Genomic DNA, 15,184 nt, shown 5'->3' with positions numbered 1-15,184 from the left:
TTATTTGTGTGTTTTAAATTCACATGTGATCCTGAGAGACCTTGAATATTAGAGAGTGAGGACAGGACCCATGAACTCGGCTGGTGACTTGGTTGGTGTGTCCTGTTGCCCGTCTCTCTGGGCATCCTGGGTGAAGTCCGCTAACTGGATCGATTGAGTAGTTCTCTTCTTGTCAAATTTGTTTTTAATGATGCTGTTTAAAGCTGAGGAGAACTATTTTCCATTCATTTTAGTGCCTTTTTCCCCCTTTGGAGAACTGATAATTGTCGTGCGTGGAGTTGCTGCTGTATACACACATGCATGGGTTTAGAACAGGCTGGATCTTCCCCTGGAAGACAGTATTCCTGTTCTCAGTTTTTACATGAAGTAATGTTGAAAAAAGTCATTGACTGTGCTCGATCTAATTCTTCATTTCTGTAACACGCCATTGTTCTGGAACAGCAGACTTGTTCCTGTAAATGCTTCCGACTCTTTGAACTACTCGGTCTCACTGTTGTGGAGCTGCCAGGGGCATAGTCGTTCACACGTAAATGAAGGGGCGTGGCTGTGTTCCAGACTTTCCTACAGGAACAGGCAGCTAGCTGGACTGGGCCCTAACCCCTGTTCTAGAGCAATGATTTGGAATCGCTTTTTAAAGAAGTCCATGGATAATTGCGAAGCCTGTCCCCATTTGGGAATCACTTTATTGAAACATTTCAGTGTTTCAATAACTCATTTCTTGAAAAAAAGAGAAACACCTTTTTCAGTGGTCTAAGCGGGTAGATGTTTTGGAGCATGAAGCTAGTAAGCTGAGTGGATATGTGTTAGTTTAAGACAGAGGTTTCAACAGTTCTGTAAATCACAGGATGAGAAACATTTCACTGCATTAACTTTACTGGAAAGTGCATGTTGTTATAAGTGTACAGCTGGGTGAAGTTTTACAAATGACACATGCCCTTGAAATGAGCAGACCTCACCAAGAAACCATGGTTAGATTTTCATGCGTTTAATTCTTTAAATCTGTTGCCACGTTTTCACTTGGGGAAATAATTTTAATATCCTCTGTTCTACCTGTTAGGGACAGGTGCCTGGTGCCGCTCTTCCTAACCCTCTGAACATGCTTGGGCCCCAGGCCGGCCAGCTGCCCTGTCCACCAGTGACACAGTCACCGTTGCACCAGACGCCACCTCCTGCTTCCACAGCTGCTGGCATGCCATCTCTCCAGCACCCGACGGCGCCTGGGATGACTCCTCCTCAGCCAGCAGCCCCCACCCAGCCATCGACTCCCGTGTCGTCTTCCGGGCAGACTCCCACCCCGACTCCAGGCTCCGTGCCCAGTGCTAGCCAAACCCAGAGCACCCCTACGGTCCAGGCAGCGGCCCAGGCCCAGGTGACCCCGCAGCCTCAGACCCCAGTCCAGCCCCCGTCTGTGGCCACCCCTCAGTCATCACAGCAGCAGCCGACACCTGTGCACACCCAGCCTCCTGGCACACCGGTGAGCCCCGCAGTCTGTCTTTGGGCTGAGACTCCTGATCGAGAACTTCTCCATAAAAAAAATCCTGTCACAAAGTTGCCTTAGTGTCTTGGCGCAAGCCCAGAGTATCTGTCCCCTAATCAAACCATAGGAGCTGTATTTTGTCCCTGACATTGGCTCCAAAGGCCATGTTTGTGTTTGGCAGGATGTGACTTAAGATTATCTTCTCTCATTAAACGAGTTTTTAGAAATTAGCAGTTATAAAGAAATCATACGTGGGTCCTCTGTCTGTACATAGGAGCCATGTGTTCCCCATTATCTGTCCTAGGAGGGTGTCCTCTGGTGTTAGTAGTTTTTCTCTTAACATTCTGAGGATATGGTAAACAAGTCTCGTTCCTAATTATATGTGCTTTGACTTTGCCTGTCAGCCTTGTTTTCAGACCTGGAGCCTATTCTTCTCACGACAAAATGGCAGACCCAGGTTAGCGCTTTCTGTGGCTCATGTCTGCCCAATCCTCCGTGGACCTGCTTGCTGGCCATGCCCAGCTGTAGGCTGCCCACTCGCCACCCCCCCCACACACCCCTGCCCCATTTGCCACTGAAATCTTCACATCTGTTTTCATATCATCCTGACTTAGAAACCACCCTTCCCCCTGAAATACGTTAACTTTATTCTTAGGAACTGAGGATATTTATTTATAAAATATCAAAATCTTAACAACACCCCCAAGATAACATTACCTTATGTATTTCTCTACAGGAAGTATGTTTATTATTTATCCTTATTTTATATTTCTTATTTTTAAATAAGATTCCTTTGTAATTTTATATTCCCTTTTGTTTACTTGAATTAGAACTCTGTGAGGCAGGGGTGCCTGGGTGGCTCAGTCGGTTGAGCATCCAACTTGGTTTTGGCTCAGGTCGTGATCTCGGGGTCTTCGGGCTCTGAGCTCGGCACAGAGTCTCCTTGTCCCTCTCCCTCCCCCTTTTACCCTTCCCCTGACTCATGAATGCCCTTGGGCTCGCTCGCACTCTAAAATGGATAAATAAAATCTTTAAAAAAAAAAAAATTATGAGTAAGACTTTGAAAATTGAGAGTTCTTGTGGTGGTTCCTTACCTTGATGTTTGCTTACTCCACCACCACTGCCACCGCCCCTGCCCCTGCAGTTATAACAGGCTAATTACACATTCTTCATGTAGGCACTTCATCCCCCTTCTACATGTACACTTCTATATCTGCAGTTCAGCATTTTACAATAAACTGTAATGACCTTATTGGAAGGAATTAATTTTAAAATAGGCGGTTCTGTGACTTAGAAACTTCCAGAAAATAGTCTTATATCAAAATGTGAAAAGCCCTGCTCTTCCATCTCTACATTCTTGGTAGGAAGTTCTTTGTGTTTCTATATGATGTTGACTTCCTCTGGGACTCCTGTTTTAAGTTTTCTGTTCTTTAGCTCTCTCAAATAGGGCTGTCTGTTAGTTTAGTATTGAAAAATGTTAACATGAAACTGTGTATTGGGTGAACAATAGAGTTTAACAGCATTTCTGTTGTCTTAGTAATGGAGATAAATAATTTTGGTTTCTCCACAGCTTTCCCAGGCAGCCGCCAGCATCGATAACAGGGTCCCCACTCCTTCCTCGGTGGCCAGTGCTGAAACCAACTCTCAGCAGCCAGGACCCGATGTACCAATGCTGGAAGTGAAGACAGAGGTCAAGACTGAGGATGCTGAGCCCGATGCCAGTGACTCCAAGGGGGAGCCTGGGTCTGCGGTAAGTGCCATTCCAGGGTGTGAGCAGATGTGCAACACGCAGAAATGTCACTCAAGTGTGCTAAGGGGAAACATCACGGGTCCTCCATGGATGACACTGCTTTTTGCTTTAATACCCTGTTTGATTATGGGTTCAGAGAGGATAGAGGTTAAAAATAGAGTGGTTATTTTTAGGTATTAGATATGGGTTTTACTTTATTTTGCTAGAAATAAGAGTACTGGTTTATATTTTAAATGACTGAATCATCCAGTGACTTTTCACTGCCATTCTTCGTTCATACATAGTTCTGCAGCGTTGGGCTGCACAAGGGTGTGCTCGTTCACTAACCTGTGGCAAAAGTTGAAAACTGGATCCAGCCCCATGGACATGTTTTGTTCGACCCACACAGTATTTTTAAAAACGAGGAATTTCAAATAAAATGCTGAATTTCTGGCTTTTCTATGAAAATGAGAAGCTCTGTCAACATTGCGCTTGCATTCCTGTGGCAGCAGTCTGGGTGGGAGCCTCAGCCGGGGCTTGGTCTCTCCAGTTTGCCCGAGTCCCCATTCCTCCCTGCTGGCTCACACAGCTCCTGCCGCGTCAGTGACTTCACCCGCCTGGCTGTCTGAGCAATTTGGTTTTTTCCCCAATTTTCAAGGAGGTTCTTGTTCCAAACTAGGAGGACCTATATGTGAAACTACTGAGCAGGTGGTGGGGTGTGTGGATGCAGTGTCTTGTAAGCACTCAAGCATGTAAATTTTTTGAATCAGGACTCTGATTGCAGTGGTGCTGTATTAAGGCAACTCACCCGGCCCCAGATGCTCCATTCCTCCCTGGGGGAGAGGAAAGGATGGTAAATACAGCTCTGAGTAGGGGACGGTTTGACGAGCCCAGATAGATGGTTGAGAGACTTCCAGAGAGGCTGAGTTAGAATGAAGTTCTTTGCTATTCATACATCGTTGTCTCTAATTCTGTTTTTCTCAAGATGATGGAGGAGGATCTACAGGGATCTTCTCAAGTTAAAGAAGAAACAGACACAACAGAACAGAAATCAGAACCGATGGAAGTGGATGAGAAGAAACCGGAAGTCAAAGTAGAAGCTAAAGAGGAAGAAGAGAACAACGCTAATGGGGCCGCCTCTCAGTCAACATCTCCTTCACAGCCACGCAAGAAAAGTAGGCCGTGTTTCCTTGAACTTTTCAACTGTGCTGCCTTCCCATCATGTTGTGATTGCACACTGCGGGTTAAAAACTAAAGCTTTTATCTTTGCTGCCTGCCATTCCCCAAGTTTTACCTTTTCAGAAATGGTGACAGTGAGCGAGATTCCAGCCCGAGGGCCCGCAGGGTTTATGGTAGGAATGAGAAACAAGTCACGTCTCTGAGGGGCAGCCCAGGAGCACATCTCTCCTCTGAGCTGTCACTGGCTGTGGGGCCAGGGTAGAGGTTGCATCTGAGTCCTTGTGCCTGCCAAGAAGCTTGGGCTTTCTTTACTCAACAAGCTGTGGACAAGCACGATAGATTTGAGCAGGAGATTGCCCGAAAGCCATGTGAGGGAAGTTACCACCATGGCAGAACATGTGTGCACTGTTACAGATGGGAGACTGTGTGCCCAGAATAAGTGCGCTGTGCGGTAGGGCCCAGTGGCCTCGGGGGGTGATAAGTGAAGATGCTTTGGGCTCTGAGATGTGCTGGCTGAGCCAGCCTCACAGAGGGAGTCGGAGGGAACCCATTGGAGGTCTACCGTAAGGAGGTCAACAGGGTGTCAGAACGTTGTTAGGTGACCCTTGCAAATGGGGGATGTGGCTCAGAAGTTAAGGGCTGCTTGTGGCACATTTGAGAAAGACAGCAGAGAACTGTGAGAGGTTGATATTGTATAGTTTTGCCACTGGGAGGGAGAACCTACAGAAGCTTTCAAGTTTTTGGTCTAAGATCTGTTTATGCTCCTAAAAATTGAGGACCCTGGAGTTACTGTTTGTATGGATTATCTGTCACTATTTACTCTATTAGAAATTTTAAAAACATGCATTTAACAAATCTGTTACATGGCATCCACGAATAACACATTTTTATGAAAAATAAGTTTCCCACAACAAACATACTTAGAGTAGTGACAGTGTTTCGTGTACAGTTTTGCGACTCAGAGATTTCGGCGGACGTGGCTGGACTCTCCTGCTGCCGCTGCTGTCTCTGTTGTGCTGCGTTGTTCGGTGCATGCCCTGCCCCACGCAGGTAGCTGGTTGATGAAAGCTTTTTCAGATAATTGTGGGTGTTCTTTTTTAATACTACACCAAAACTCAACAAGTGTGCAAGTTTCCTAAAGATTAGTTTCCATGTGAAGTCTGGATGCATAGCTCTGAGTTCTTCCTGCCCAGTGACGTTAGAGTCCCTCTGTCTTGTGCTGTGAACGAATCTTTTGCCCTTGTGTGAATTTTTTTTTTTTTTTAATAACATGATCCTTTGGTCATCTTGGAATTTGGCTCATGAGTTACACAGATTTTCCAGATGTCACCACACTTCACTGTACGATAGTTCTAAAAATCACATTGATTAATACCACTGTGAATCTCCTCAAAAAAGTCTTGGGAATTTGGGAAGGCTGTCAAACTCACGTGACAGATACAAGTTCTCCAAATTCTAATTTTGATGTAAGTCCAAACTTTACCATTAGCAATAAATACTGTCAGTTGTCCTTGGTGTCACTGGCCCACTTAGTTCCTTTTTGGGAAAATGTCTGCTTCTTGCCCAGATCTGAATACCCATAGCTCGTCTAACCTCCCCAGTCTTTTGTGCTCCGTGCAGAGAAGCAGCTGCCTCCACGCTCAGCTCTGCGCACACGAGCGCTTTCTGTCAGGACTGCCAGCTTCCTGTTTGGTCGTTCAAAATCCAGACACGTAGCCAGGGCTTGAGAGCACGATGACAACTAATGCAGCGTTGGTGCTGCTGCCTGCTTTGTGCGGCGGTGCGAGTGACTTTCTTGTGGTTCCTTTTGCCCGTTTATGCCGGCGTTAACACGGTACACCAGGTGGATGACGGCCTAGTGTTATCGGGAAAATCATTTTATGTTATGGGAGTAAACTTGGTTGCACGGACCCTAGAAAACTGGATCTAGCCCCATAGACATTTTGTTCGACCCACACAGTATTTTTAAAAACGAGGAATTACAAATAAAACGCTGAATTTCTGGCTTTTCTTTGAAAATGAGAAGCTCTGTCAACATTGCGCTTGCATTCCTGTGGCAGCAGTCTGTGTGGGAGCCTCAGCCGGGGCTTGGTCTCTCCAGTTTGCCCGAGTCCCCATTCCTCCCTGCTGGCTCACACACCTCCTGCCGTGTCAGTGTCTTCACCTGCTTGGCCGTCTGAGCAATTTGGTTTTTTCCCCAATTTTCAAGGAGGTTCTTGTTCCAAACTAGGAGGACCTATATGTGAAACTACTGAGCAGGTGGTGGGGTGTGTGGGTGTTCTTTTTTAGAAAGGTCCTGGAGCAGTGCTAGAACTTTCTGTGACGACAGGAACGTTACATGTCTGTGCTTTCTGTAGTTGTCACCAACCACATGTAGCTCCTGAGCACTTGAAATGTGGCAGGTATGACTGAGGAAGTGATTTTACATCAGGCCGGTGGCTAAAGACAGGAGTTTCGAGCTGCTTTTTCCTTGGCATAGGTGTTTTCGGCAAATGTGTAGTGAGTAATGAGCAACTGACCAAAGTGACGTGCGTGTGAGGTTGCCCCTAGGAGATGATGGGCCTGCAGCAGGCTTGCCACAGGCTCTGAGAAGAGCCCAATCGCTCCCCTCGGGTTTTGTGCGCCAGAATGTTTCATGGTTTGAAAGCCGCTGCAGACAGTATGTGAGCAAATGAGCATAACTGCCTTCTCACAAACCTTTATTTTTGGAGACTAAAATTTGATTTCGTGTATCATAAAATATTATTCTTTTCTTTTTTTCCTAACCATGAAACACCACAAAACCCAATCTTAGCTCATGAGCTATACAAAGGCAGTGGCTGGTCAGATTGGGCCAGTGGGTCCAAGTTTGCTGACCCCGGGCCTAAGAGGAAGGAAAAAGCTATCAATTAAAGAATTGTTCTCTTGGAAAGAATTATTCAAAGAAAACCAACTGCTACTCCCATTACTGTAAAAACAGTAGAAGAAAAGGAGCTAGCTGAAGGCAGGATGTGTATGTGTTTCGTGAGGCTTCCGTGGGGCACATCTGCTCACCGGCCCCCAGCAGTGGTCCCATCTCTAAAGCGGGATGCAGCAGAACACAAGCGCTGCTCACCGACCTGCCTCTTGCCTTCATAGGTTCTTACACACGTTTTCCCCGGTCAGTAAAATTCATTGGGTTTTGTATGAATGTATTGTCTTGAATGTACGTGGCAGCCAGTGTTTATCCTTCGATTGGTGACAACACAAGGTGTAGTAGGAAATGGAGTGGCTGAGGGGTGGAGGGAATGGGCATTGGTAAATGTAGGAGGGAACGATTCAGAAGTTTTGGGGAAAAACTTGATTTTGTTTCTCTGTTACTATGTACGTTTGTTTGTGAGGTTGTAAGACAAAACCATTTGTCCCACGTGTCTGGAGTTTACTTCGTCCAAGGACAGACAAATTTCATCAGAGGAAGAAAGGCCCCCTTCCAGTGAAATGGCTTTATTACCACCCATTGGATCAAGGAAATCAGATTTGGGAGTTAGCTTCATTTTCTGTTGCAGCACAGTTTTAACGTTGGAAACCCTTATTATTGAAGAAGCAAACTTACCGGTGTGATATTTAGCCTTGTGACGTAGAAGCAGCTTTAAAACCCTAATGTAACGGTGTTTTCAGAAGCCCCGAATTGTAGCTTGAGAATGTTCATGGACTCTGCAGTGAATGAGAGCCCTTGGGATCTGCACGGCTTGGGGTGGAGATGATAGGGGCCTTCTAGAAGCAGCCCAGGCTTCCATTTGAAATGTGATGGACAAAGAGTCTGAGCGCCTTGTAAGTAGGGTCACTTGCTGATGTTTTCTAACCGTAGTCTTTAAGCCAGAGGAGTTACGCCAGGCTCTGATGCCTACCCTCGAAGCACTGTATCGACAGGATCCGGAGTCCCTACCTTTTCGGCAGCCTGTAGATCCTCAGCTCCTAGGAATTCCGGTAAGTTAATATAATAAAAAGAAAGCCTTACCAGCGATACTTAGAATATCCATGTTTTGTCTCTGAAAATTGGGTAACGAACCCTTGTTTTGAAGATTTTTCTCCTATAAAAAAACTTTTCTGTCAAAACAGTATGTTTCATTGATTGGAACGTGTGTTTCCCTGCCTGTTCTGTCAGCCCCAGGGGTCTGTGGCAGGGGCGCACCGCCTGCTTGCCTTGGTGCACGGCCTCCATAGCCTTGCTGTCTGTCTGGGGCTCTGTGTGAGCCTTCGTCTGAAAGGGGGGATTTGAAGAACTGGTGGACACCAGTTAGAAAGCATGTGGGTCTTGTTCTGGTATTTCTGGGGAGTCTTGTAAGGGCCATGGCAACCCCACAGGTTTCTCTTGAGCAGTGTCACTATTTTTGTTTCTGTTCTTATGTTTGTCTTGGAATTTCATCTTGTTTGCCAGGACCAAGAGTAAATCTCTAAAAAAACAATGTCTGATAAGTGTGCTTACCTTTTTAATTCAGTGGATTAAAATCCATATTTTAAAAATTCTGTATTAAAAAAATTTTTTAACCCATTCTTTTATTAAATAATATATTGATATTATTTTGCCCTTAATTTTGCTTTTGAAATAATTTGGTCACACTTGACAATACTAATTACAATTTTAGATAATAAAATCAGAGGAAGGTCAGAGACTGTTTTCTCTTTAGTTCCCATTTATTATTACTAAAAACGGAGGTTGTCTGGGGCTGATTATTTCTATTTCGTTTTTTAAGATAAAGCTGCTACATTAGGCTGGCATTTGGTATTTGGGGGATCCACTAGACTGAAACGATTTTGTCTTTAAGGATTATTTTGACATTGTGAAGAATCCCATGGACCTTTCCACCATCAAACGGAAGCTGGATACAGGGCAGTACCAAGAACCCTGGCAGTATGTGGACGATGTCTGGCTTATGTTCAACAATGCCTGGCTCTATAATCGTAAGACGTCCCGGGTCTATAAGTTCTGCAGTAAACTTGCAGAGGTCTTTGAGCAAGAAATTGACCCTGTTATGCAGTCCCTTGGATATTGCTGTGGACGCAAGGTACAGTTTAAACTTTTTCTGGAAAGTGAACTTCCCTGGTTAATCGAACCAGAGAGGGTATTATGATGACATGATAGACTCAACATTTTGGCCACACACCTATGTGCTGGGAAGGACCCAGATGGGGTCTGGGCTTTGGTAAAAACAGTTGATTGCCTGAAGCCATGTAATGGATGATCAAAGCTGGAGGCGCTTACTGGAGAAGACCTTGGGTTACGCCTTTCTGGCCGCCCTTGCGTCCATTTATCCATCTGTAATAAATGTCTCCCGGCAACTGATTCTGTCACATTGAATCCAAAAACGTCTCTAAATAGCTGTGAAAATTGTTAGAAAACTATCCCATGTGCTAACAGAAATATTTTACTAGCTGAATCTAACTCTCCGTAATGAACCAGAATATGATGTGACAGTAACTAGGATATATTTTTAGTATTTTCTCCTTTGTTTTTGCAGTATGAGTTTTCCCCACAGACTTTGTGCTGCTACGGGAAGCAGCTGTGTACAATTCCTCGTGACGCTGCCTACTACAGCTATCAGAATAGGTAAGCCCCGGGCCCATGTCCCGAGTTACAGGATCAAAGGATGGTCTTAGGGCAAGGCGTGTTCATCTGATGGTAGCCTGGGTACATTATTTCTCTTGTGAAGTTCTAATGAAACAGGCCACAGTTTCAGTGCTGCTCAGTCACTCAGGCCCTCAGTCTCTTAACTTTAAAGCACCCTTTTACAGTATAAAAATTTAAGCTCAAAACTGCTCACTGCACTACTTGAATCAGGAGCATTCATTCTTAAGGTGTGCTCTTTCCAAAAAGGAACCACATAAGAAAGAGTCTGCAAGTGAGAGTATGTCTAATAAAGGGAGCTTTACCTTTTTGAAGATCTTAGTAAAGTGGATACATTGTATTTCACTATTTCGCATGTACTTGGCCTGGACAGTCTGATGGAAAGACTTGATTTAGTGATAATTTATCTAAAAAAGTACTAAAAGCTTTAGACTTAAAGAATTTTTTTTTTTAACTAATAGCACAACACTGAGTGTTCTTGTTGAGTTCCACGTGAACTCTGCTGTCACAGAATGGCCGTTTCAGGTTTTGTGAGTGGGAGGCATCCTCGAGAAATCTTTTCCATTCTCTTGAAATGTGAAGATGGCTGAATCTCCTGTCTTAAGCAGAAGAGAATGAAAATATTTTTTGTTGCTCATTTGCCATACAGATACGACTTCCACAGTTTGGGGTGGGGGTTGAAAATTAAAGTTAGTTGTATCTGTTGCTCCAAGTGGCCCCACATTGCCATAGCATGAGGGTGTCATGCCTGGAGGCACAGGTGGTAAATCTCGGTCACATTCAGTTACCTTGCCTGCATGTTAGGAACAGATGGTGAAATGTATGTGACCAAGGTGCCACTTTGTCCCTCTTGTTCCTTTTTAGATTCAAGTATTAAGCATCAACATTTAGGGTTTGATGTTTTGATTACTTGATCTTAACTGCTTATAGTGATTACCTATGTTCTCACATTTCGAGGAAGATCAGGAAAGGGCTTCTTATTATTCAGAGATACGTCCACAGGCCTGAATAATTTGGAATTTTGAAATATTTATCTTCTAGTTAGGATTTTAAAGTACCTGAATTTTTTTAAAAAATCTAATCATATTTAAAATAATTAGTAACTCCCATCAAAATCCTGCTTAAAAAAAGAGAGAGAGAAAGAACTGTTGACCTAAAAATGCCTCAAGGTGCAATTTCTAAGCCCTTCCCGGCTCCCTCGTCCTGGCACGGTGGCAGCATGAGATGCCGGTGCTTGTTCTGGGGGGAACAGGAGTGTGGCCTGTGCCCCTGTCCTAAAAATACGTTCACGCCTGGACTTAGTTCCTGTCCTGGCTTCCCTTCTATCAGTAGGAGCATTTGAAATGATACCACAGTCCTTCGTGATAGAGTCACTCCTGTAGTGACACGTGCTGTTCTGGGGGTTCTGGCCCCGCCGGTGAGTTTTAGCCCCGTGACGTTCAGCACATCCCATAACATACCAAGTTTAACACCTTCCCTGACAACCTCGATTGTCACTTTCTGTCAAATAACGATCAGGAATTCCCTTCAGAAACTTTTATGTGCCAAGCAAAATAAAGTTATGAAACTTCAAGAGAACAGATTTCAGTTAACTCTTCCCTGAAAAATGCCCCTGCTACTGGTTGTCCCGCGTGGTTTGGGTCTAGAGGGAAGAACAGACAGCAGGTTGTTTGCCACCATTTCTAAAGTTTGGGGCCTTTTCACTGTCTCCGGGTCCGTTGAAACCCTGCCTTTGCTGATTTGCACAGATTTTGGCCATTTTTAAGTGGAGAGCAATTAATTTAAATAGAGTTGATAGGATCAGGTTACACTGCTACTCTTCCGACAGGAGGTTATGCGTGGAGTGAAAACACGGGGTTGTTTTGAAAGCTCTGAAATACCCAGTTTTAGTTTTTGTGTAGAATTTTATCTTTACTCAGCAAAAGTAATGTTTTTCTTACGAGTAGAGAAATAAAGGAGTTCTGTTCTGTTAGTGATACATTTTTTAAAGTGTAGGCATACTGCTCCTTAGCTGAATCTCACAAGGTGTGCTTCCTAGAATACTGTACTTGGAGAGAGTAACGTGTTGTCATGCTAAGAAAGCAGTGGCCTAACTATGATCAGCATCCTGACTGCTGACACTTCTATTCGCATCTTTGGCTACTTAGCAACACCGATGTTCTCATGAGTAACTGTTTTGGCACTTATGGTCCTAAACTGTTTGGGCATTTCGAACAATAGAAAGTCCTACAGACCATTTAAACAAGTGAAATTAATATTTAAACTAGCATATGAGTACATTTTCACTTGTTTCCATGCTTTGAAAATTTGAAAGTAACTCATGTTGAGAAAACAGCTATATGGATTTTCCAGATACTATCTTTAGATGTCCCAGTTATTTGTATATACTGATATGGTACTTAAAACAATCTGCATTTGAAAATTTACTCCATACGTTACCCTTGTAGATAAACTATGCAGTTACATTGTGCTAACTTTAGGTACCCAGATGCACATCATCATCGGATTATGTGAAGTATTTCTCCTTTGCAATTCCATATTCATGAAATTGCTTCCTTCACACAAGGCTAATGTCAGCAAGGCTCTTAAGATTGAAAAGTGACTTTCTGTACCATTCTGTATTTTTAGGGTGAAAAAGTTTGGACTAGGTAATAATGTGGGGGCAGCCTGGCATTCCCATCTGTCCCCCACTGATTGCCAAGGTGGTTTCAGCACACTTGACCAGTGGGTGGCTGTGCCCCTTCTCCAGACTGTCACCACCTCTCAGGAGGGCACACTGAAGGGCGGCCTGGGCCTTCCCCTTCCATTCTCAAACCCCAGCAGGTTCAATTCTCCAATGTCTCCGATGTCTCCACTTGCTCTGGGACAGGCACTAGAGCGTGTTAACTCTCTCTGTGCCTCCCACTTTCTGACGCTGAGGTTCTTTGCATATGAGAGCTAGTTACACAAAGTGTAGGCTTCCGCCACTTCAGGGCCTGCCCTTGAGCCATCAGTGTTGTGTTCTGGGCCGGTTTCCGCTGCGAATAAACAGTGGGCTTAAGATTCTTGTTTCCTTGGTGTTCCTGGGCTTGATACCCTGCTTGAATAAAAGCTAAGAGTTTGTCCAGGATTTTAAAGTCGTTTTGCCTCATGTGCAATTATCGTGGTGATTTCGTTTCCAGAGGAGTTCAGCTTTTCGCTCACCCACAGCGGCTATATGTTTGGTCATAAAATGAATTGGAACGGTCAAGTCCAAGTTTTATTTTCAAAAGGGAGACACTTGCTGTTGAGGGGGATATCTTTTTTGCATATTGCCCTGGTCACCCCTGAATTGGTTTGTGGTTTCTGTACTTTAATTCTTTCGTGCCAGTGATGATCACGCCCTCCTGCACATGGAAATTCTTTTTACCACATGATTTCAAGGCTCCATACGAATATTTATGAAATAATGATAGCCAGTTGATTCAGGAGAAGAACATATAGATACAGATACTTTTAAACAGCAATGTTTGTTCTTGGTCAGAGTTTTTAATCTTGGCAGAATTCATTGATTGAATCATTCTAAATAAACTGGTCCCAGAAGAAACTTTCATTAATCCAGTTGCTACCCACAGTGAATCTGTCATGTTCCTCCTTAACAATTTAAAAGATCAGATCATTTTGAGATGGGTGCATGCTCTAAAGTTCATGCTTTTAATTGACTCTGTGTGTTTAGTCGGAGAAGTACACAGACAAAATGCTCAGTGTGTTTAATTCAGACTAGAATTAGAACTTGAGGGGGACTGACCTGAGCAGTAACGGAGACAGACGGCCAGCCAGGGGCTTGAGCCTCCGTCCTTTGCAGCCGTGTGTGCGCGTGCGTGAGTGAGCCTGCAAGCTGCCGCGTCCCCTGCGCGTGTCCGTGTGGCGTGGCGCTCCAAGTCTCGTCACAGTGTCTTTAACACTAATCCTCGTGGCATCTTGTAGACGTAGTTTTGAGCACTAAAACCGCATTTGACTGTGCTGCTGCCACTACCTTCTACTCCTCCTTTCCGCTTGTATCATTCACCTCCCTTCAGCTTGTTTATTTTGACAGTACTCCTGTGTGCCCATCTTGTTTTATGCAGCATTAGCCTGCATTTTTGTTGACTTCTCATGCGTGTCCTTTCCAAACATTTAATAGTTTTTAATTGTTCTTATTTGATACTTCGAGCCCAGGCTCCATATTATCTTTCAAGAAATTGGGGTGATGGATAATTTCTCAAATGCAGATTGTGCTTTAAAGATCAACTCTCTAAATTTGCTTAACTTGGATTGTCACCAAGTCAGAGCAGTTAATCACTGAGGATCTCAGATTGGTGAACGATTCGTCCCATTACAAAAAGTTTAAACCAAAGCTTAGAATTGAATTTTAAAAGTCTTTAAGATTGTTCATGGATTTACATATATTGTATTGCTTATACAATATATCTCAGCTTTTTTTCTCTGTACATTCGTACTGATAAATGGCTGGAAAGTCTTTGACCCTGACTGCGTTTCTGTTAAATGTTTGTCTAGAATATGGATTTGGTTTCATTTGTATTATAACCCAATTAACTAAGTGATTAACATGAGAAAAATAACAGGAAAAAATTAAAACCAGTTCTGCGTCCTCAACATTCTTAGTACCTTTAAAGATCTGGCTTACTACCGGAAATAAAATCTGTGAATTGCTGTCAAGCATAAATTTGCCATTTTGAAAAATAATTCCTTTTTTTTAAGGCCTTTGTGAGACTATTTTGTTCAAAAGTGAATTTTTTTCCATCGCAAACCCTGGAGTTATATTTGATTTTCTCTAAGTAATAACAAAAGTCAAACTCCTAAATTGAGGCTCCTTGCAATTCTAGTATTAACAACTCCTCGAAAACGTTTGCATCTTGGAGCTGGCCCGAGCCCAGCCGTTGTTAGCGATGATGGCCTGTGACGTGTGCAGTGAGACCGAATGCTAATCAAGCTTTGCCTTGGCTTTCTGCTCTGTGTTGTCTCGGTGTTTGCGTCTTACCTCTGTGTCTCTGCTATCTGTTCCCTTCCCTGTTCTCTAATCCTGCCCTTCCCCACCTGCCCCTCTTCCTTCCATTGTCCTCACTGACCCATCAATCAACCAACAACGCCCCCCCTTCGTCGTGGTGATCTGCCCTGCTCTGATTGGTGGCTTCGTTGCTTGGGTGGCTGTGTGTTATGATGGACCAGTTCACCCAAGTATGGCCTTCTTGCTGAC

General features: G+C 44.0%; 1 protein-coding gene across 2 annotated transcripts in view; it reads left to right on the top strand.

The window, feature by feature from the left end:
- The window catches only part of CREBBP (CREB binding lysine acetyltransferase), a 122,686-nt gene that overhangs the window by 87,977 nt on the left and 19,525 nt on the right, over nt 1-15,184 (top strand). For both annotated transcript variants that reach the window (XM_028117533.2, XM_028117532.2), the window contains exons 14-19: nt 1,058-1,474; nt 3,048-3,227; nt 4,192-4,381; nt 8,212-8,330; nt 9,170-9,409; nt 9,863-9,951. In XM_028117533.2, the coding sequence (XP_027973334.1) occupies nt 1,058-1,474; nt 3,048-3,227; nt 4,192-4,381; nt 8,212-8,330; nt 9,170-9,409; nt 9,863-9,951 (1,235 nt within the window). The remainder of the gene's footprint in view (nt 1-1,057; nt 1,475-3,047; nt 3,228-4,191; nt 4,382-8,211; nt 8,331-9,169; nt 9,410-9,862; nt 9,952-15,184) is intronic.

Source organism: Eumetopias jubatus, unplaced genomic scaffold, assembly GCF_037043125.1.
Source record: "Eumetopias jubatus isolate StellerSeaLion01/CBP00866 unplaced genomic scaffold, mEumJub1_p1.0 scaffold_12, whole genome shotgun sequence".
Taxonomy (NCBI): domain Eukaryota; kingdom Metazoa; phylum Chordata; class Mammalia; order Carnivora; family Otariidae; genus Eumetopias; species Eumetopias jubatus.
The sequence above is the reverse complement of the archived record's forward strand: the minus strand, read 5'-3'. Positions and strand labels throughout refer to the sequence as shown.